Source organism: Mycteria americana, chromosome 1, assembly GCF_035582795.1.
Source record: "Mycteria americana isolate JAX WOST 10 ecotype Jacksonville Zoo and Gardens chromosome 1, USCA_MyAme_1.0, whole genome shotgun sequence".
Taxonomy (NCBI): domain Eukaryota; kingdom Metazoa; phylum Chordata; class Aves; order Ciconiiformes; family Ciconiidae; genus Mycteria; species Mycteria americana.
Window position 1 is genome coordinate 41677022 of NC_134365.1, and position 22648 is coordinate 41699669.

General features: G+C 39.3%; 1 protein-coding gene across 2 annotated transcripts in view; it reads left to right on the forward strand.

The window, feature by feature from the left end:
• The window catches only part of TRHDE (thyrotropin releasing hormone degrading enzyme), a 223227-nt gene that overhangs the window by 171186 nt on the left and 29393 nt on the right, over positions 1-22648 (forward strand). For both annotated transcript variants that reach the window (XM_075495695.1, XM_075495703.1), the window contains 2 exons: positions 6738-6871; positions 6970-7025. In XM_075495695.1, the coding sequence (XP_075351810.1) occupies positions 6738-6871; positions 6970-7025 (190 nt within the window). The remainder of the gene's footprint in view (positions 1-6737; positions 6872-6969; positions 7026-22648) is intronic.

Below are 22648 nucleotides of genomic sequence, written 5' to 3' on the forward strand. Positions count from 1 at the left end.
ATTGGGAGTGGTCACATTGTTCTTCAAGTGAGTGTAATTGAATGAGGATACTCAAATCAAATTTGAAGGAAATGCTGTTTATGAGGATGGTTTCCATGCCCTCTTTAGGAAGGAGCAGGCGTTTCCTTCTTGTTGACTAAACTGCTGTGCTAAAGAAGCTTCCAGTGTAACCTGAAGAGCGGATAGGAGATGGTGAACAGCTGTCTCTTGTCTGGCATGTAATACTGATCACATACCTCATTTCAGCTGCCAATAATGAAGATGGTCGAGGTTAATGACTACCATTATGATATCTTGGCATATCACTTAAATTTTTCAATAAAATTAACCTTGTCTATGTGTTATCTGAGAGAAATGAAACCACAGCAGTTTTGAAATAGCTATGTATATTGCCATCAAGAAATATTCCTTTTTTGTTGTACTTTAAATAACAGTTTCCCAGGGGAGTACACCCCCTGCCTTACACTCGAGTTTGCCAGGGATGGTTATTTGGTGATGGAAGAGTCTCTTCCTTCATGTACATCCAGAAGGACAAGAGGGAGAATTACTGATTTTTGCATCCTCTTTGCTACCGTGTCTGTGACCTCATCAAGGTATTGTAGGGTACCAATTGGCATTTTCATGAGCAAGGGATAAGAGGCTGCTGTCCAGTCTTGTGAGAGCCACTGAATGTAGGACGCTTGGGTTGCTACTCTCTAGTCATCCTGGCCATGTCTGGTGACATACTAGAGATAGTGAGGTGCTGATTGTTCAATATGCTGAGGAGGATTAGTTCAGATAATTGCAGATTATTCCAGCTGCTGGCAACAGAGCTCGTTCTGTCCACTCTTCAGAACACCAAGGTGAAGGGACACACTGGAAATTACAAGTATGCAGCGTCTTTTTGAGATGTAATTCATTGTCCTTTGCAACATAGCCTGTAGAGAGGACAGTGCCAGGCCTTGGCAACTTGTCTGACAAAGTGCATAATCTCCAAGATGTTTCATATTCAATGTAGCTCTTCACACCTGTTTGTGGAAAGCATGTAGTCATAGTTTTGGAAGGTTTTCCTTTTGCAAGTGCTTCTGCCAGTCTCTTTTCTCCTTACCCAGTGAGCCATAGCATTTATGTAACCATTTTTCTCCTCATCCCTTCATATACCAGATGAGCCTTTTACTGGCTCGGTTTGTCTGGGCATGTGAAATGGAGCTGTCTCTTTTGCTCTCAGAGTGCTGCACAGATATATCACCACCACGTTTTCCCCTGTTCGCTCACCATAGCCGTGGATGAGACCGTTCTGCTTCAGGCAAGTGACAGCTATTAAACCTCTGAAAACTAAACCAGCCACAAAGGAGACATCTCATGATTAGCCTTCCTATCCATGCAGAGGTCAGAGACATCACACTAAGATGGCTGCAGTGCTCTTTGTGCTACAGTCTTGCAGGTCTGCTGAATGATAGATTTCACTGGCACTGTGCAAATCATTGGTGCTACAAACTTCTGCTCTGTCATAGATCCAGGGCTTGCTTCTGTTTCTCCTAGATAAGTTGCCTCTTTTGTGGTCGCTGTAATGATGTATGAACATAATGTCCACAGTGTTTTGGGATCAGCCCCAAATCAGTAGTGGGTAAAGTCAAGGACCAGCTTTGAACTCAGCCCGTTCCCACAAGACGACTGCTTAGCAGGGCTTGCGGGACGGTGTTGGCGATTGCTGCTGAAGGCATACTAAGTGTGGAAGCACAGGCGTCATGTTCCTGCAAATCCAGGAGAAGTAACCTTAACCTCCAGTGTGGAGGTTTAGCTAGCATCCATTTCAAACAGGTGAGCAAGGCTTTGGACAAAGGCATACTTGCTGTTCCCTGGGCGATTGTTCTGGCGCTCAGGCTCCGGGTAGGAAACATCTCCATGCGACTCAGCAAGTGCTGCCGAATTGACTGCCGCAGCTTTACAGTCTGTCTCCCTGCCCATTCCATCCCCACCTCATGTACCTTGACTATTTGTTATGTCCCAGGGAAATATTCCTCTGATGGACCTCCCTGCCTCTGGTAAAGTGACTCTCATTCAGACTCCTCTTAGTATCTCCACAGGATTGCCGTGAGATGGGGGAAAGAAAGTTCAACAGGGCAATTGCCTTCCAAACAGCAAGTCCTAACTTACTATATTATGCCACCTCCTACTAGATAATCTCTACTTTAACTGTAAGCCCCTTGACAGTCTGATTCTCCTCCATGAAGTGTTTTGTAGAAGACAGCTGCTTCTGAGCTGGGGTTTGCTGGCTGCCCGCTGGGGAATAGAGCATTAGTGCAGCATTGGAAAAATACCCTTTCTTTCCCTTTCTGAGACAGCTGCTGAGCTTGACCTGTGTTGCTTCCAGACTCCACTCTTTTATCTTTCAAAAGCGGGAGGAAGGGAAGCACTGTGAAATAAAATAAATATATAGGTCCTGCTTTAAAACTTTAGCCAGACATAGTGAGGACCAGGGATACAAGACCTGCAATCCTGGCACGATTTTGACAGAGTGAGGCAGAATCACTTCCCTTACCCCAACAGCTGAGCAGAAATCCTAACAGAAGACTGCTGCTTACATTGTGTGTCACCTTAGACATTAGCAGTTCCATCATATAGGAATGTTAATGGATGGAAGGGTAGTCTGAGGAAAGAGTATGTGAGACAGAACATGATCATATTTACTGATGTGCTCCATTTATTCTGTTGTTCACTATACCAAAACATTATTTTTCAATGTGGAGCTATGGCAACATGGCAAGTGAGATGGAAAGAACTTTTTCTTCTGGTTTGCCTTCTCCACAGATGAAAAGTTCTTGAAAAAAGATTTGCAGAATTTAGTTAAAGCCAGTATCTTTTCACAAAATATTGTGATCATGATGAAGTTCCTCATGGAACGTTTTCTTTGTCAGAAAAATTTCACTTGCTGTTGTTGGCATGAAATTGTGCTGCTCTTGTGCAGTTATTTTTGCAGGAAAATGGAGTTAGTTCTCCCAGTAGGGGCTCTACCAGCATAAACCAATTTCCTAGTATGCTAGAGGATTGTATAAAATGAAGAGTTAAAATAACAACTGTGAGTCTGAACACTTGAAACGGTAGTAGAACTGTGTTGAGCCCATGCTCTTGTCAGCATTGGAGTGGTGTCTTGCAGAGGGGTGCCCTTCTCCCAGAGCTGCCTCACAAGGTGCTCATGTTGCCGTGCTGAGGAGCAGGCTTCCATCATTCCTGCTGGTTTTGGTGGAGTTGAAGTTGCTCGAGAGCTGGGAGAGCTCAGAACTTCAAGCCACGTGCAGTTAACGCCAGCTGCAGGACTGTCTCACACTTCCAGAGCAGAGAAAATCAGACCCTAAATGATTTTGTTACTTCAAAACAAATGTCATAAAATTTAACCATTTCCTCCTAAATGTCTCCTATATGTATGTAGCAAAACTGGAAGTTTCAGAGCAGTGTTATTTTATGAGGCATCCAGACAAAACATGACCATGGAAAAACACTTTCTGATGGAAGAAGAGTAAAAAAATTTCCCTTTAATCTCAAATACAACTGTATATGTATTGTAGATTGAATTTTAAGAGGTGAACTAAAACCATCAAAGATGGATTTCTTCCCAAATGAAATCTTTGTTGTTGTTTAGAAAGTCATGAATGGTTTAATATAGGGTTTAACACTGAATGACTACCTTTTCCCTAACTATAATACTTCTAACAGGAAACTAATAAATGCGTTTGTAGTAAGTGGAGAAATTACCCAGGTGTATAGAAATTTTCAGTGCTGTAATCACCAAAAGAAAGAATTTATTTTATAGGAAGACATGAGAATTGACAGACTCAAACATCAAATTCCGGTAAATTATATAGAACTATGTGAAGCACATGCATCAGGCAGTCCCTTAAAATAACCACCTGCTTATATGAGCTGGAAAGGCATGAAAGGTTCCTGTCCTGTGTTTCAGGAGAAGGTCAACACATGAGTGGTCTTATCAAAAAATAATAGCAAAGGGTTATAGATGGATTTAAACTGACCAAAACAGCAATAATGCCATCGAGCTTTGAAAAGATACTGTTCTCCATTAAAGCAGTATGTGTTTGAGGTGTTGCACAGCTGTTACTTGTGAAATAGGTTATTTTGAACTTGTCATATTTGACTGGCAAGTATCATTCAGTATTCTATTAAAGCATAAGTAATTTCCTCACTTCGGAGATCAAATTTTAATACAAATACTCCAACAAGAAAAAATGTATGTAGTTTTTTTATTACATCTGATTTTGAAAATTTCCATGTAATGTATTTATTTACCCAGATACTGATTAATGTGTGCTCATAGCCCATTTGGTACGCTTTTAGGTATCGTAGAGGTGCAGGGATTAATCAGTTACAATTAGCTACTTTTGATGGTGGCATTTAAAGGTTAGTTTGCAACATAAAAGCATGGGCGGAAAGCAGTACTGCGTTAAGGTGGTAGGATTTTCTGCCAGGCGTGAGCAGCCTGCTCCTAACCCCACATGGCAGTTACACCCCTGAAGATCCAGAGAAACTCCAGAAGTCGTCGTTTCCCTCAGCAGTCTCTCGTAGATACAAAAGTGGGTATTTTTGCTCTTGCTCTTAAGAAACCCGCTAGGTTGATAAGGAACATAGCTGAGATTTAGGGGTGACAGGCTGTATTCACGGCACCACACTGGGTAAACTAAATAGGATGGGGTAGATCCAGATTCATATTCCTTCTCTCCCTGTTTTACAGCAGATATTTGATCCAAATCTGTTCTAAGAAAGTGCCTTTATCACTATGCTGTAAATTGTTATGATCTTTTACAGTCTTTCTACAGTAATGTTTTTCTTTGTATAAGATTCAGTGATTTACACAGGAACCAAGATTCAAGTCTTCTGTAAGTAGGCTGGAGCAACTGGGTGGTTCTGACTTCAGGTCCGGTGAAAAAAGGATTTAAAACACAGGAGCAACTTCAGTATAGCAGTCTAAGAGAGTTTGCTTAGGACTGAGTCCAATGTTTAACAAACCCCTGTGGAAGGAAGGATATCCGCTGTTAAAACTTTGTTCCAAATCAGATTGCGTGGCAAAAGTAGCTTAGGTGCTCTGACAGTATGAACGCCTGGGAATCCCACAGAGTTGTAGGACTTAATTCTGGTTTTCTCAGTCCCATTTCTGCAGGATATGTTGGCTCCTAAAGAATGTGTCTGCTTGGCACTTTATCACAGATAACTAAATGAATGTAATCAATATTTTAACTAAAACCAGGGGTCTGTATTTTTTTCCTCAATTGTTTATATAGAATAATTAAATTGAACTGGTGTGAGTCAGCTAGACAAACCCTAAAAGAGCAATAACAATTGAATAGAATAGGCAACAACTGACTTATTCTGGGCTTAATATTTCTAAGAAGTATATTTTTAAGAGATTTTAATAATGTCAGAACTACCTAGGTGAGAAGAGGACTTTCTTTTTTAATCCTGAAGCTTTTTATCTGAATTTGTGTGCATAATGCAACTCCATGAATTTAAAGTTAAACATATAATTAGGTGGTTTTAGGATTGGGGTCTTGCTGCTCTTTGTATTTTTTGCGCCTTGAAATGATAGTTATTTGTGTGTTTGCTAGAGATACTTAGTCAAGGGAGAAGCATAACTTTTATCTGTAGTCCTAGGCAGCTATTATTTCCTTAGAAATTACTTTTTTATAAGAAAGGCTGAAACAAATCAATTTCTTTACTAAGTCTAGGTACTAGATAGTATGTGTGAATTGTTAAGACCATATTGTTAACTTCTTTTCCCATTCATTACTTTCAGGGAATTCAGGCGTACCAAACAATTCCCTGATGGAATTATGTTTAAAACAAATTTTATGTATTTCTTTTTTATTTTTAAAAATGCATGAGAAGACTGTTCGTTTTGTCAACAGTGTACAAACTAATTTTATTAGAGTAGGAAAAAATGTTGCTGAATTTTTGGTGAGTTCTGGTTCATGATCAGTTTTGTCTGAATAATTTACTAGATTGAAGGCTTCCTCAAGAGACATTGAAGCCTGAGGCTTCATTCCATGATGATTCTTTCCGTAGTGAAAGAATTGTGTGTTGTGAGTTCAGGGCATTTTTGTTGTTGAAATCCCTAGTCCTAGAAATAGTTGTGGACTGCCTGACTGTACAAATACTGGAATAAATTTAGACTTTCAGCCCCAAAGTGATTACTTAAAAAGAGGGGAAAGAGGAAGAACAGGTTAGTTCATATAAGGTTAATTGGTCTAGCTCTAAAGGGGAGCCTCTCAGTGGTTAGCAGCTAGAAGGTGTACAACTGGAAATACTTTAATTTAAAATCCAATATAAAAGCTTCATCGACTACATGCAGAAACACTTAAGAGTTTTTTTTTTTTAATCACAGGTTTAGTCTCTCTATAGCACATCCATTGAATTATTTGAGTTATGGTTGTAGAAGGCTATTTTAGCATGGCCGGAATCGGGGTACCAGACTTAAAATGGGCACCTCTCATATAAATACTATTTGCCAGAAAAAAACTGTCCTTGGAGTTCCGTGTGGGTAAAAGGTCCCCATAGGAATGTCAACTGGTGTTTCTCTACATCACAACAGATAAAGGAAATTATTAATCAAACACAATATTTTTGTTAGTCTTTGAATTAATTTTACTGCCTTCATGGATATTTAAAGAAGGAGAGAATTTAACAGATATGTCTTTAGGATTTTAAAATTTAAAACCAAGTCCCCTTCCCATCTTGTTCTTTGTTTCCAGAACACCACAGAATTCCTGCTTTGGAAGAGGCAAGTTGGTTGCTGGGGAACATCAACCAGACTGGCTACTTTAGAGTTAATTATGATATTAGGAATTGGAGGCTGCTAATTAATCAGCTAACAAGGAACCATGAGGTAAGCTCCTCTTCTCATCCCTAAAATCTGCTTTGATAGGTGAACCTTCACTGTTTCATCACCTTAAATGGTTCAATTTTTGTGCTTGCCCCTCACAGGTTATCTCTGTCAGTAATCGAGCAGGCTTGATCGATGATGCATTCAATCTAGCCAGGTATGTTTTCCTGAAGATAATCTATCCTCATACACATTGCTGCTATAACTCATGCAATCATTAACTCAGCAGTTGAGTGTGTTTTGAAGTTAAATATGTTTTAAATACACTTTAGCTCTTTTCCCCTCCCTTTTTTTTTTTTGGTATGGCACATAAGCATGGTATGTAACACATTCATTGCTCTTGATCAATAATTGCCGTAGGGTATTTCCGAGTCTGGAGAGGTCTGATCAATTTTGCAGCAAGTTCAATTTAACACTTTGGAGATAAATAATCTCTTTCCTCTTTCTCTAATGAATGAGGGTTTTGTCTTCTGTTTCTCCCTAATGCCCCGCCTCTCCTTTTTTTATCACTGACCCTTGTGCTGTATTTAATTTGTGATGGAAGGCACCTTCAAGCTTCAGGATTTTTTTTTGTCCTGACTTGCACTGTTATATCATTTTTCTAATATCTTTCCTTTCTTGTGATCTGCTAGAACACACTCTTTTTCTGCATGGTGCTTTTCACACAGAATGGAAAATCAGAGTTCCGTTCAGCATTTCTGGAATTTATACAACATTTTGTATTTTACTATGATCAGAGTTAATAATTAACACGTATAGTGCTGGTTAGGTAATGCCTTCTTTAAGAATTGAGGCAATGGAATTGTCCCCATTTTGAAATCAGTACATCCAATATGTTGGTAGTGAAAGTGTAAAATGAGAGGAAAGTAGTGGAACATTTCAAATTTTTCGATTCTTGAGGTACCTGGGAACATTGCATCAGTAAAACACTGTGATGTCAAAGGCAACGTGAAAAGAATTCCTGATATTACTGGCTTTTCTGTTTGCTGGCGTATTTATAGCCATATTTGAGCAGGGGCTTGCAAGAATCAGCAGTACTGAGGTGCATTTCACTACAAACATTTACCGGAGATGTTTGAGATTCAGGCACAGTGTCACACAGAAATTATGGCTCAGTGATGTTCCAGCATCACTGCAGTAAAACACAGTTGTGTGCCCTACCACTCTGTTCCTGCTGCCAGTGCCAGACTGAATATATGACATAAACTAGTGATTAGCCCTTACTTAACAGTCCAAAGATGTAGTAGGAAAGGAGTCATCATGGAGAGAGAAGGAGTATCCACTTGCTTTTTGCACTGCCCTTCATTCTTGCCTTGTGGCATCTTCCCATTGGCAACAGTAATGGACTAGAAATAGGTCATCGCTTCAGACTAAAGCGGACCATGATTTGTGTACTCTCTGGCTCGTAGAATATTGCAGAGTATTCTGAAATATCTAGACTATTAGAAGAACTACTAAATGTTCAGTAATGTGACAGTCTGTTCCAATTTTATTTGGTTTTGGCACCTCAGAGAAGTAGTGTGCAGTTACACAGAATCAGTGTGGTGCTTTCTTCTTTTTCCATACACTGAACACAATCAGATGTGGCTAGACTTCCCTGAAAATCTAGACACTGAAAAAAGCTGTTTCTTAAGCCGATTCTTGTGGCTGAGTGTTTTTCTTCTGAGTCAGTACTGAGCCAGTGCTCTAGAATGTCTTGTTCATGAAGCATAAAGGCAAGGTCTCGATTAAAGGCCCAGCCTGCATCGTCTGGCCAAGTTTTGTCTATCTAAAAACCACCCAGAGATTAGCTGAGTCATGCATTCTCCACCTGCTTTCCAAAGCAGTTTTATGGTGATACTGGATCCTGCTGCTTTTCAGAGGTAACTACACCAGAGCGCTGTGAAGTCTTTCACAAGATTTCACATTGTAAAAACTTGACTTTCGTTAACGATGAGCTGCAGCGGACTGCTGCTGCATTTGCTACCCATGCACCATGGAAAAAAGTAGCTGAGCTAAATATTTACAGTGTATACACATGTGCATACATAGATATTACTAATGAGGAAATACTCTTCCAACAGGGATATGTAGCTAGATTCCTATTTCTTTAAAATCTCTGCACAGACTCCTGTCAGTAGTATTACCTTGAGTACGTGCCTTACAAGCCAGTCTGGGTGGAGGAAAGATCTGCATGTTTGCAAACAGTAGATTTATGCTCCGTATTTCAAGAGAAGCAACAAGACATGTGGGCCTGGCTAAGCTTGCCATGCAGGGTATACTTTTGGTTGATCTTTTTTTACTTTATTCATCTATCATCTTTCCTATCGAAAAAACCCCAAACAATTATAGTGATGCTGAAGTTAGTCTAATTGGCTAGCTGACTATATGGTACCTTTTTAAGAAGAGTTTGGTATTTTTTTGTTTTCATTTCCCCTCTCCTAGACAAAGAAAGACCAGGAATAGGCCTAATCCTTGCTCTGTTCCTTTATCATGAGTAGGACTAGAGAGGCATTAAGCGCCTGTTAGAAGAGGAGTGCGCTGAGGGCAGGCTTTGATGGCAGAGCGCCTGAACTGGGAGTATGAAAGCAGATGGAAAAGTTCTTGCTGGGACAGGCAATGGGGAGTCACACGCTGACGCTGCGATGCGGCGCAGCTGCCCCCGCTGTGTCGGGTGCTCGGACGTGGCACAGCAGTGTTCCTAAAACGAGGTCCGAGGGCTATCAAAATCACACACGCCCTTTCAATTTCCTCAAAAAGTCAGTGTTCAGAAGGCCACCATCAGCCTAAAAGCAGCTTAGCTTTCCCCGCCTTGGCTGTAAGGCGTAGTACAGAAAGTTGCTTCACTTTCTTTTGGAGCAGTACCATGGTTTGGATGTTACCTGCTTCATGGATGCAGTGCTGATTCAGCCTCATCTCCAATGCACAGCGTGTGTTTCTCCCTGCCCATACAGTGTTAAATGATGGGGAGATTAAACGCATGTGATTGTCTCTGACTGTGACATGAGAAAAGGTGAGTAACCTTATTGACCAGGCATAGAGGTAGTAATTGGTAGTTTAGACCCGACTTCTGAGAAGACTGGCTGTTTTTAAGAGTAATTCAGACCTCAGTTGTGGTCCCTAGTTGCACTGATGTGTTATCTTCTTGTCTACAACTATAAACGTACACATTTTGAGAGAGAGAAGAGAACTGTGGAAAACATACTTTTATTTTAATCCCTAGCTATTATTTTCAGTGATAAAATAATGCAAAAATGAAAACATAACTTCTTAAATTCATGCTGGTCCTTTTTAAAAGAATTTCTAACATAAACAGTTCTTTTTACTGTACTAAAGAGGCTGTATTTCTTCAGAATACCCTGTCCTGCTTAGAAACTTCTGAAGTACTCCCTAGAGTATTGTTGAACTTGATACAAATAATGTCCATTCCACACCGGAAGGGTTTGACTCAATTTTTCCACTGCCCTAATATGGTATGTTCTAATATGATATTTCTGTGTAGTTTTACTGCTATTTGATTCTGTTTGTGGAACAAGTACAGGTCTTATCTTTAGTGAAATTTAATAATATTTAGATCTGGAGAAAGATGAAAAAATTGCTCGTATAAATTATTTTGGAGCACCACATTTTATTTTTTTTTTTTAAAAAAGGTTTGTTTGATTTCATTCCTCCAAAATGTTTATTATCCTTTTACTGTCCAGCATAATGATTTCTCAAAAATAAACAACAAAAATGAATTGATACCTCCAAGGAATATTTTAAGCTCTATAACTTTAATTTCATAAAGTTTTGCCCATTTTATATGGAAATATATTCCTCCTTCTTCCTTCTTGGTGTATTTTGGTTCCATAAAATTAATCAAGCAGATTTGAATTGAATAATAACAATAAAAGAAAGTTACAGCTTGCCCACTGTGTTTGAATTCTCGCAAGCTTGCTTGTTTGTCAGATTTTTAAGCGTAATTCTGTTCTCAGCTGTAGTACATGCACACACCCTGAGGATCTGGAAAGCTGTAGCGTTGGCAGTAACATAGCCTATGGAAATATGTGCCCCAAGTTCTTGAGCAAGAATAGCACCCTGGCACTCTTTCTTCCCTTCTTCTTGAAGATCCTTTATCTTTTGGGGATGTTTTGTATGAAATTTCAGTACAATTTGAAAATATGTTGATTGTAGTAAATGGGATGTGTTGACTGAGAAAGCAGAGAAAAGACAAATAGAGCTGTGGTTCTCTTCTAAGCTTAAACTGAGCAGAGGGCAGTTCAGATAGCTCCGATAAGTAGTGTCACAGGAAATAACAAAGATCCTACTGTTTCTTGAGAGTGGGAGTAATGTCAGCTTCTCCTGTCTTTCTCTTTCCTTAGGATAAGGGGTCAGTTAGCGAGTAGGTGAGGTGGGATGCCTCCCACTTTACTTGAGGCATCCCAAAGGTAGACCTGTAAATCTGAGCTTGTCACCTTGCAGTGCACTGACAGTTAATGGAAAGAAACGTGCACCTGACCTCTCAAAGCCACTTAATCGCATAGGATAAGATAAATTACCCTCCTAATGTCAGGAGTGTTGTGTCACCCCTAGTTCTTCCTTGCTGGGCTCTAAATCTTCATATTAATTTCCCCTCATTACACTGGTTGACTTAATCCAATATTACATCAAAGAAATAGGTCTGGTTTGTATTCAGTGTTAATCAGTGTTGGATCAGATGTGACCGTGGATACCTATTTTACTGTCATCTAAAATAGTTATTGTTCTTTACAGTTCTGGAAGAATCCATCAGTTTTGTCTCTTGAAACCTAGTGTGTGTATCATACCCCTTTGGTCCTGCCTGCACCATAGTCAGCTCACCGTGTTAAGGTGGCAGGTGCTTGGTTTGCATGCCAGTTGCTCAGGAAACCATTTTTTTTTATGCTGACAATCTGTCTTGCTATCAATTAATATCTTGTCTTCTGTTCTGTGGTTGAAGAGATCGTAGTGGAGTTCCTTGGATACTCAGATTTTCCTGACGGTTCCCTTTCAGGTGGGTCATAGGCCCGGTGATAGCGCAGTGCATGTCAAGACTACACTCATTGGTTATACGTTAACAAAGGCCAAAGATAAAACGTTGCAGTAGTTTTTGCATATTTCTTAGCAGCCTTTCTTTGATGTTTATCAGAAGCTTTTTCTTAACGGGATTCATGAGAAAGCATGAAGCGGTGTTGATACAATTGTTCTTCTGCTCCAGGGATGGATGGCCGTATTGGAGTGCTGTCCATTTCCTTTCAGATTAGGGGGAGAGTGAGCTATAGTCTCTTCAGATGAAGGTTTTTTTAGGCCAGAAAAGCCTGCCCCTGTAGACTTCACAAATACAGGGAGCTGTGTCAGAAATGAGCAACGACAAAAAAATATACCTTCAGGATTATCTGTGAACTAAGCGACTCCCCTGCTGCAGATGGCCTTCATGAGAGTTCCTCTCTCTCAGAATTTCATTCACCAGGCCAAAACCAGGAACCTTGTGCAGATATATGATGAGTTATGATGATTGTTTTCCTGCCATTAATCAGTTCTTCTTGGCTTGCTTCTTTCCAAGCTGTGAGTTCTGCTGACTCTAGAAAACCAAAGTCTGAGGGTAAGGGAAAAGGCAGTGTCAACCTACCTTCTGATATATAAATCCAGATTCTCTCCCTTGGCACAAATTAATCTTTAACAGCTGGTGCATTTGACTCCAAGGTTGATTCCAGAAGTAAAATACTGAAGTAAGTTAATGCTCACTCCAGATCACCTTCTCACCAACTTGAAAAGAGAAATTCATTTAAAAAGTAAGTCTCAGTTAACCAAGTATAGCCTTTGGCTATAGAAAATCATGTCTTTAGGGCCCCTTGTTTTATATTTTTCTTAAAAAAAACCAAAAGCCAACAAGTCAAAGCCAACCCTCTCCTTATTCCTTAAGTTAATTCCTGGATGTGGAGTGTTGCTACTCAGGCAAAAACTTCTTAGCCATTCAGCTACCTGAGGCAGCACCACCCCCCATAATGATTAGCTGATCTTATTTCTGGAAACTGAGAGTTATCTTGCAACTAAGCCTGTAGTTTATACACTTCCATATAAAATCCAGAATTATTAGTGGTAAATTGGAAGAATGTTTTCTTGAAGTTTCTAGTGAAAATATGTGCATAACAAAACTAAACTATGGCGTTGAAGTGATCTTCATTGTTGTTTCCCTTCTCCAGAGATTAAGATTTCATTTATTGTAGCATTTGAAGTCTTACAACATATCTGGGCTAATTGGTTCCATGTTACACTTGTTTGTGTTACTTGAAGTCCTGTTCAGCGTCATGTCAGGAAAAGTCAAGGCATTTGAGGGCCCATTTAAAATTCTGGGGCTGGATAATAAGTAGGTGACAAAAGTAGAAGTTCTCATCTAGCCCAATTAATGTACTTCAAAATGTTTCAAAATTTCCACAGCCACATCCAGAGTTGTTGACCTTGTTTTGCTTGGGTATTCATAAACAATCATATAGGGTCCATGTAAATGAATAAACTGCAGTTTAACTCCAGCCTTCTTTATTACTCCTGATTGCATTTGCTGATAGTTCAACACAGAGGCAAACAATACGTGCGTTAAGCAGCTCCCTTAATTAGTGCCTCTGAGTACCAGCTAAGGGAGCAAGTATTAGATCAATGGTTTGTATCACGCTTGATTAATAGTGGTATAGATTTACTATTTTAATAAATGAGGCCTCATCTAAATTATTTCAGCAGATGCCATAGTAACTCTCTTTCACTGTCAGGAAAATTTTGGTGGTGGTTCACCAGCAATTGATTTGGATATGGCTTCCTACAAAAGTTGTTGGTTTTCCTTTGACATAAATACTCTCTCAATGGGCCAGAGCAGCTGCACCTTTTTTAGAGAAAATAGAAAGCTACAAATATTTTAAGGTAACCATCATTCATTCCATATGCTGCGTGTCAGTCCATATGTTCTGTGACACATCACAGCCTTGATATCTGCTTTACGTGGAGATACACATTTCAGCTAACATTTGCATATGTTCATACAAAAAGAATCAAAGTGATTCTTGAGAGTAAGCACACTAAAATCCAATTCTGCTTTTGTATTATGTATCAGACACGCATCTGATCCTGTTGCGTAGCTAAGGGCAGTAAAGCAAATTGTACAGCACATTCCGGGGAAGTGCCGGTGCTGCGAGAACATCCCGGACAATAGAAAAACCTGCTAACAGCCGGGGAAGAAGTGGAGAAGACTATTCAGTATGTACAAAAGAAAGACTGTAGGTCCGAGTTCTCTGCAGGGTGTTTAGTGCAAGGGGTAGGTCTTGCTCTAGCATACATCTATCTTGTAGAAGTGGGTGATGTTGTTAATCCACATCCCCACAAAATTTGCCTATGTTTCAATTATTTCTGGTACTTCTGAGTTGTTATAACAGTAATTGTTTTATCCTGTAAACAGCATTAACTCTATTCTTAGCCGAACCCAGAATAAACTGTTGGAAAAACATGACTCTGGTTTCAAGGGAGGGAAAGAATTATTTTTAGCTAATGGTTCTTAGCCCATTGTCTTTTCACCTCATGGTCTTGGTCTGTTATAGTTCAAGCTGGTCTCTGAAGTCAGCTTGGTATGGATGTATCCATGTTGCAGTGCAAATGCCAGGGACTGTTGTGTACTGACAGGGGAGGGAAAAAGTCTGTGAAATTTGTTTCGGGAACATTAATTAAACCAGCTCTGAATTACACTTCAAGAGAATGCTTAACTTGGAGTTAAACAGGAGGAGGAGTGGCATGAGTGGAGCTTGCTGAAGGCTTCTTAGAAACTTTGAGTATTGGAAAGGGGGCTGAGGTGCAAATATGGCTTCAGGAATCTGTGTGTTGGTGGAGCAGGGGGATATCTTTGTCCAGCCTCACAACCTGTGCCATTCTGTGGGGGTCCTATCCTCCCCTACCTAGCATACACCTGTTCCCTGTGCCTTCCTCTCATCTACAGACCCCTTTTTCTTCCCACAGCTGCCTGGTCAGCCCTTTTCCCCACCTCCCTCACCTGCCCTCTCACAATAAGCTTTTTTACCTCCTTACTCTAATCCCCAGAACCCCATTACTTTTCTTTCTGAGGGTCTGGCGGGACTAGTATGGAGAGCAAAAGACCCTGCTGCTACCTTGGTCAAGGTAGCAGCAACGAGCCACCCTGAGAGGCTGGAGGTGCTGCTCTAAACCCTGTCCTTTCCCAACATCAACAAAGGATATATGAATAAAAGGCAAGAACCAACTTTTCTAGCGAGAAAGGACAATGCCGATGTCTCATCAGCAAAACCAAAATAGTCTGCCACCTTAGGCTACTGACTGATTTGCGTGCTGTTTTGACCTGACGGCACCATTGCTTCTCAGAAATGATCCTACTTTTTGGGCTCATCCAATTGCTGTTGGCCAGGATTGTTGTCTAGAGGAGGTCTGGTCTTTGTCAGTATATGCTCTACTGTTTGGCAGAACATACTGCCAGGCTGAACTTTTGAATTCAAAGTGCAGGTTATACTTTCAAGTTTTTTGGTCTTCGTTTGGTGATTTTATAAAGCAGTTTTTTAAACTGTAGGCTAAGGTCCCTTTGCTTCATAAAATCTGGAGAAGTCTTGGGAATCAATGTTGCGTGAGTTTAGCCCCTTCCTATTTGGCTAGAAGTGTGTTTTCCTCTACCCAGAAATCAAGCAATAAATGACAGGAAGGACCGTGTTATGACTAAGGCACTGCACAGGGACTAGAGAAACCTGGGATGCTGTTTCTGCTATAGACTTCCTAGGTGATCTTGGTAAAATTACTTAAACTGTTTGTGTCTGTTTTCTCTCTGTAAAATGGAGATAAGAGAATAGGTGAGGGTTTATGAGAATTTCAGAGAGGCTTTTATTATAAAAATTTTTATAGGAAATTGCTTTTACAGAAATAATATCGAATTCTGTAGATATTCTGGCAAACAAAATTCAGATTGTATGTGTATTTTCAAGATCAGGCTTCTGTGCTTTCCATATGAAGTTTCTAGCTTTTAAACACATATTTCACTTGGCTGACTGATATGCAAATTATAAACATTAGAACAGGAAAAAAGAGAGATATGAAAAAGTATTGTGCATAATAATAAACGAACTCAATTTTGAATTTGCTCAAACATGCTTTCATAGATACCATTGCCCGTTGACAACTTAAGGAATAGAAGGGCTGTTTCATTCTACCGTTCCCAACAAAATCATCAAGAAAGAAAATAAATAACACTTTTAATAATTGAGTCATCTGAAATTGACATCTATTAGCCCCTGAAATGCATTAAAATTTCTTTAGTTAATTTAAGTGTGTGAATGACATACTTCTTAAAAATCAGGGTTTCATGATGATGAAAAACATGACATACCTAACTTACTGCATAGTCTTAATTTTCAGCAGTAAGATTATTCCTTTTCATCTTGCAATACTCTTTTTTAATTCATTTTTTTTCATATGGGGAAGAAGAGGAAAGGAGAGATACTGAACTCCAGTTTGAAGGAATTTTTGTTGCATTTTTACAAATGGGGTTTTAAGTTTGGGGTTTTTTTCTGTTTTCAACAAAGGTGATTAATTCAAATTAATATTAGCCTTTGCTTATGTGGCAACTCTAAAACTGTGCAAGATAATTTGAGCCACACGATACTCTGATAATTACACTGAACTTGAACTATTCTTTGTAGGATGCTTCAAATGCTCTTGTGTAGAGTTGAATGTCACTTGAAGAGTCCTCAAATATTTTGCATGTAAGAAAACATACTAATAAGCAGGCTTCACTTAAAACTGTCATACTCTCCGAATCCTTTAATGTTGGAGAGATTGAATGCTGATCAAATTTAGTACTTAAAATGAGCTTGTAAGCCAAATGTTGCTGTTGTATTTACCAAAGAGCAGATGTGCGTTCCTGTCCTGTTTACGTGGAAGTCCATGGCTGGTACAAATCATAATGCCTTCATTAAGTCACTTTGGATGTCTTGGAAAAGCAGAGTCCTTATCTGATCCTAAGTCAGCCCAACCATGGGAGTGGAAGATGAGGTAGATCATTCTTTGATACTGGAGATCACAGGGCCTTTTTTACAGGTTGCCCATTAGTTTTCTATGAGAAAACATTCTTTTTCCAGCATCCCTTGTTGAACATGGATGCCAGTCATCATAAGTTTTTAATCTTTGACTTCCCAGTCTTGCAGGAGTTGAAGGTGAAATCTGTGACTACAAGAGTTAGTTTCCCTGTTGCATGGGTCGCCTTGCTCAAAGCTTTTTTTACGTGTCAGGGTTGAACATACCTGCTTTTACTCAGCTGCCAAAGAACTGCTGTTAAAGCACTATGGGAAAGAATATCCTGAAAACATCAGTAGGGGCACCAGTCCTTGGTAGGTCCAGAAGAAATGAATAGGGCTAGAAAAAGCCAAATACAGTTAAATGTGAATGTTCATTGGCACCAAGTTTCTCTGTGAATTATTCTAATCCACACACTTGGCTTTAAAGATAAAAGAATGATTCAATGGATAAGAATCCCAAGTTATTTTAAACTGTCCCTTTATGGGTTAATGAGCATAGTCTAATTATTCATATATTGCACATGCACAGAAACAGAACTGAAGTTAATCTGAGTTGCACATCTATATTCTGAAGAGCTGCGTTTTCCCCCTTCAAAATTATCCAGACAAAAAAGCTAGTCGTTTTACATATTTCATAAGAAACAGACGATGCAGGGTGAGTTTTAAACCAGCAGCAAGTAAATCACCTCATTTCTATTGTTTCAACAATGCAGACCAGTTTGCTGCCAGCTTGGATTTTCTAATTTTGATTTAAACACACGATTTATAATGACTTTGTTGGGTGGTGGGACTAAGGGATTTATGGTGCACTTGTATGTGGGACTCTCATCACTGTACAGCAACCCTGTCGTTTTTGTGACAGAGTCTGTTTGACTGGTGCTGGATTTATGATAGAAATAATTCAGAACAGAGTAATAATTTTCCCTTGGCAATTACACTACCATTTGGTACTTTGTCCCTAAGGGGAAAATGAATGTGCTGGGATCTGTCCATAAGTTCAGCGGATCAGTGTAAAGAACAAATCAAGGTCAGAATGCAGCTGAATACACACTGATGTTTCATAATATAATCTAGATCTCCTGCTTTTATCTGACTCATTAAAAGCTCATGTAATTTAAAGATTATTTTTGATTGCTATGAGGTTTTTAGTGGGAATTCTTTGTGAGGGATATTTCATTATGAACTTCAGTACTTTCTTTTTCTGTTCATTGCCTCTTTTCTCTGTAGCAATGGCCACCCTAGCAATTTCTTCAGTGTAAGCAGGATAGTACCTTGCTAAGGGTTGGTGCTTATGATATTATATAATGTCATAAGCCACTTAATATATATATAACTTTTGAAAGGTCTTTTTCCACCTCTGCCCTTGTTGTAAAAACGGGATATCACCTTTTCACCACAGTTTGGTCAGTAGCCTCTTTAGGCATGAAAAAGCTGCTGGGCCAGGATGTTTGTTTAGAGGTAATTTGTCTGATAGCTAAAACAGATCTCTTTGCTAGTCTGTGTTCCTGTTCTCCTGTTCTCCACTTCAGTTCAGCAGGCAACTATGAAATTAGGAACACAGATGATAAGACAAACCTCATGTGGTGCCGTGTTTCTAACACATGCTAAAGTTCTTATGTGTAACAGTGGCTACAGAATGATTGACATGCTGATAAACTGATGGATAAGAACAATTATATAAAAAGTGATAAAACAACCAAGGGTCTCAGAAGTGATCTTTTTGGTTAAATTTTGCTTTTGTAGTCATGTTTTTTAAATTACTCCATATGGAGAAGGCTGGCTTATAGCTGGCTTGTAGAGGCTCTTTTTGAAGTCTGGGCTCCTTTCTATGTGACCAGTGATGTCAATCAAACCCCTCTAATCTAGAATACAATAAAGAGGGACCCCTGCCTTTTGTAGTTTATACTGAAGCTACATAAACAGCCATTCATTTTAGGACATGAAATGGATCTGTTGGTACTCCTGTGAATATTTACGGGGCAAAAGACCAGAGTTATAATATTCTTATTATCATGCCTCTGAGGAGTACTGAAATTCTAGTGCTCCTAGGATATCCATCGCTAGAGGCCTGTATAAACAAAACTAGACAAATTTCTGTCAGCAATGGCATTGGTATGAAACTGCTTTGGGTAGGGGAGAGACTAGATGAATTCTTAAGGCAGCTTCCAGATGTTTCATTCCAGATGCTATAGGTGAAGTTTTGTAAACTTTTTAACCTGTACTTGAGAAATGCTTAACGTGAATGTCAGTATGCATTCAGCCACTGTTTATGAATCAACACTGTTTGATTTGACTATTTTATCTGTTAAGATACTTGCCAAGACTATCCCAGATTCCTCTGCAGAATTTTTTTGGATATAGATACATGCTTGCTAAGATTCTCAGGTGGCTACTGGACACATACTTGGAGAAACAGTGTGACTATTTCAGACCAGACATAAGATTGGACATCACAGTGTTTCTGCGGTGTTTGTGTTTGTTACCTGGTTTCAGTATAGTCCATAATCAGGTATTCCCCGAGTGACAGACAGTATTTCAATTTTCTTCTGAGATAGCTAAGCTGGAAAAGAACCTTGTCTCTTAGCCCTGGCTCTTTGGCAGGCAATGTCTGATAGTACTATTGCTGGACTTTAAGGATAGCAATTTGATTGATGGCTAAAAAAACACAAGAAAAATAAGGATTTCAGTCACTGACCTTCCGGTGACATTTTTGGAAGAAAGAGTGATAAATCAAGCTGCATGTGTAGAGTATGGGCTTAACATATGTTATATTCTATAGTGCCTTTGAATAAATATTACCAGACAATTACATGATGAGGAAATTATTTTATATTTTTCCCTTTGATAGGAAGGTTGCTACTGTTACTTTTCTTATTATTGTAACACTAATTGTTAAACATTTCTGTTTAACATTTCTGCAGGTCTGTGTTTTTCCATCAGAGTTCACAGAGATATTCAGAATAGACTCATTCTTTGTTCTGCCTTCTTTCCTCATCTTGGTTATTATCGTGCTCCATAAATGACACAAGTGATTTCAATTAGCAGTTGTCACCAGCTGGTGGTGTATGCTTGTCACAAGTCCTGTGACACTCGTGAGTCTTTGACCATTCCTTCTTACTTTGCTGGATGCAAAAATTTCGCTTTTGCTGACCAGATCCTGTGTAACCATCTTTGAACCTAGTTCTTCCAGGCTGCTGAAGGAGAATCCTAGAAGCATGCCAGCACCCCTTGGCTGGTGAGTTTGTCACTGTTCAAGTGAGCCAGTACATCTTGCTAGATGCAGTATCCCCTGGGAGAGAGGAGTCTTGAAATCACTCTTAGTGCTGGACAAGCTTTTAGTGTAAAGTAAAAGAATAGGATTGTACTAAAATACAAAGCCTAAGAAACTAGCTGCTGTGCTTTGTGAAGATGCAGAATACTGGAGCATAGCTCACCACACAGACATGCTGTTTTGGCTAGTGTCTGTCTTCTGCTCACCTGGTTGTCACGATAGTCATGCTACTTCCCAGGACAATTCACACATCTCCTAGATCTGTGATCTGGATTTAGGACTTTTTATCTGTACGTGGTTTTATGGTTCATGGTTTATCTCTTTTATGGTTTAGGATGAGAGCTTCTCCTTATATCTTGTTTTCTCAGCTATGAATGCCAAAAATAAGCAATCTTAGTATTTGGCATTATCATTATCAAACTCTTTCCTTTCTTTGTGAATGAAAATATTCCTCAAGCTTTTTAAGCTGTAGTATACATTTAATATTTTGTAACATATTCATTATATACCACATTTTACACAAAAGTTAAAACAATGAATGTATTTATCACTACATCTTGACAGAAACTATTTAATGGCAAATAGTCTGAGAGTGCAGTGTATTTGGAATAAGAGGTTCATAAACATGGCTTAGTGGCTGAGGGTGAAAGAATAAGGCTGTCATGGTTTTCTGTAGGCATCCATACAATAAAATAGTGTAGAATATATCGAACGTTCTGCCAAGGCTAAGTTCCTGAAGCACTTCTGTTTTCTCCAGGGAAGTGCTTTTATCTTAACTGCCACTGTAAGAGGATTTTAGATATGTCTCTGCTCAAGTTCCCTCAGAGGTCCAGCCTAGCAGCTGTACTTGAAGCACATCTGCCCAACATGTGCTGACAGAGAGTTTAACATTGATTGTACCAGCCGTAACCACTTTCCCTCAAAATCATGATCTGAAGTGATGAATTTGTTGTCATTTACATAATAATGTCCTCCACAAGGACCTCCCCTCATCCCCGTCCCTGCTCTCAGGACTGATTCTGTTGATGTGGGGGGTTGATTTTGATGATACTGTGCATAAGCTCTTCAAGGGTCATACCCAGAAAGAGAAGGAAGTTCAGGAGTAAACAAGAAAAACTCAGACTTTGCCACAGTCTGTTTTTGTGAGAAGGAATATACCCTTAGGGAAACATTAGGAAAAGTGGGAGACAGGAGAGAGGCAGACAGAATTGAATGGGCTGATAAATTTGGAAGTTAGAAGCAGTGATTGATGAGAGTAACAGTTTCTGTTGTGAACAGGACGAGTATCATCAGCTAAGAATCATGATTTTGAAACTGATTAGGAGGGCCGAAAGCTCAGGCATAAGTGATAGATCTCTCTGAGTTCACTTCCTATGTGTCTTTATGGAGAAATTAAGCTTAAAAAGAAAGAATCTGTTTGTTTTGCAGTGATGATTTCCCTGTTGTGCATAGCATAGAGAGATTCAATTTCAGGAGTATGATCCTAAATGTCCATTAGTGCAGCTATAATAAACATTCGTTTGTTTATTCCTTAAGCAGTATGTTTCCTAGAGCTATTCTTCTTGTTCCTTATTCCACACTTTCTCATGTCAATCAAATTATCAGTAACAATAATCACAAATCCCATTAGGAACTAATTACATATGTGCAACTTCAGCTAGTTTACCTCTTTGCTAACTTTATGTCCAAGATTTTTAACTGCCGTCAGTCCAGCTTGCTTCTGGCTCCGTTAATTACGGTTACACATCTTCACATAGTATTAAGACCTAGAACTCATCTTGATGATACTCTGCTGCTTCAGAAATAAGAAAGACCTATAAAACGGAGTAATTTATAGTTAGCTTACTTTCTCTGTCTTCAGATGCATTGAACTCTGTCTACCACACACTCTAAGAGCACTACCATTCTCATTCCATATCTGCTCAGTTCCTGAGCGACACAGTGAGCTCTCCAAGTGATCTTGTTTTTCTTGCTTGCCTATGTGCTGTAACTGGAGTTGAGAACAGAGCCTTAGTGACAAAATGTGGACAAAGATAACATGACACAGACTGGAGAGTGGGTCATCATACGGACATGGGGTAGATACTTCTGAAAGCTGTTACGTGAACTCACTTCTTTCCCGAGAACATGAAGGGAACAGGGTATAATTCTTCCAATAGAGAGTGTGAAAAACAATAGCTTGCATGGATGTGGTGCAGCTTGCAAGGAAACTATGGTTTTGGACCGTACCAAAAAGAACAATCTATTGCCAATATTTTAGCAAAGTAGTTTTTATATGCTGTTACAACTGAGATCATCATTTATATCAACATGTATGTATTGGTTCATTTCCGTAATAATCTGTGTAATTTTCTTTGTTTGCTATATGCATGCATCTCTTCCCCAGACAGTGATGGAAATTAGAGGGGAACATTTGCAACCAACAAGGAGGAAAAATAGTCTATGAAGATATATCATACTGTA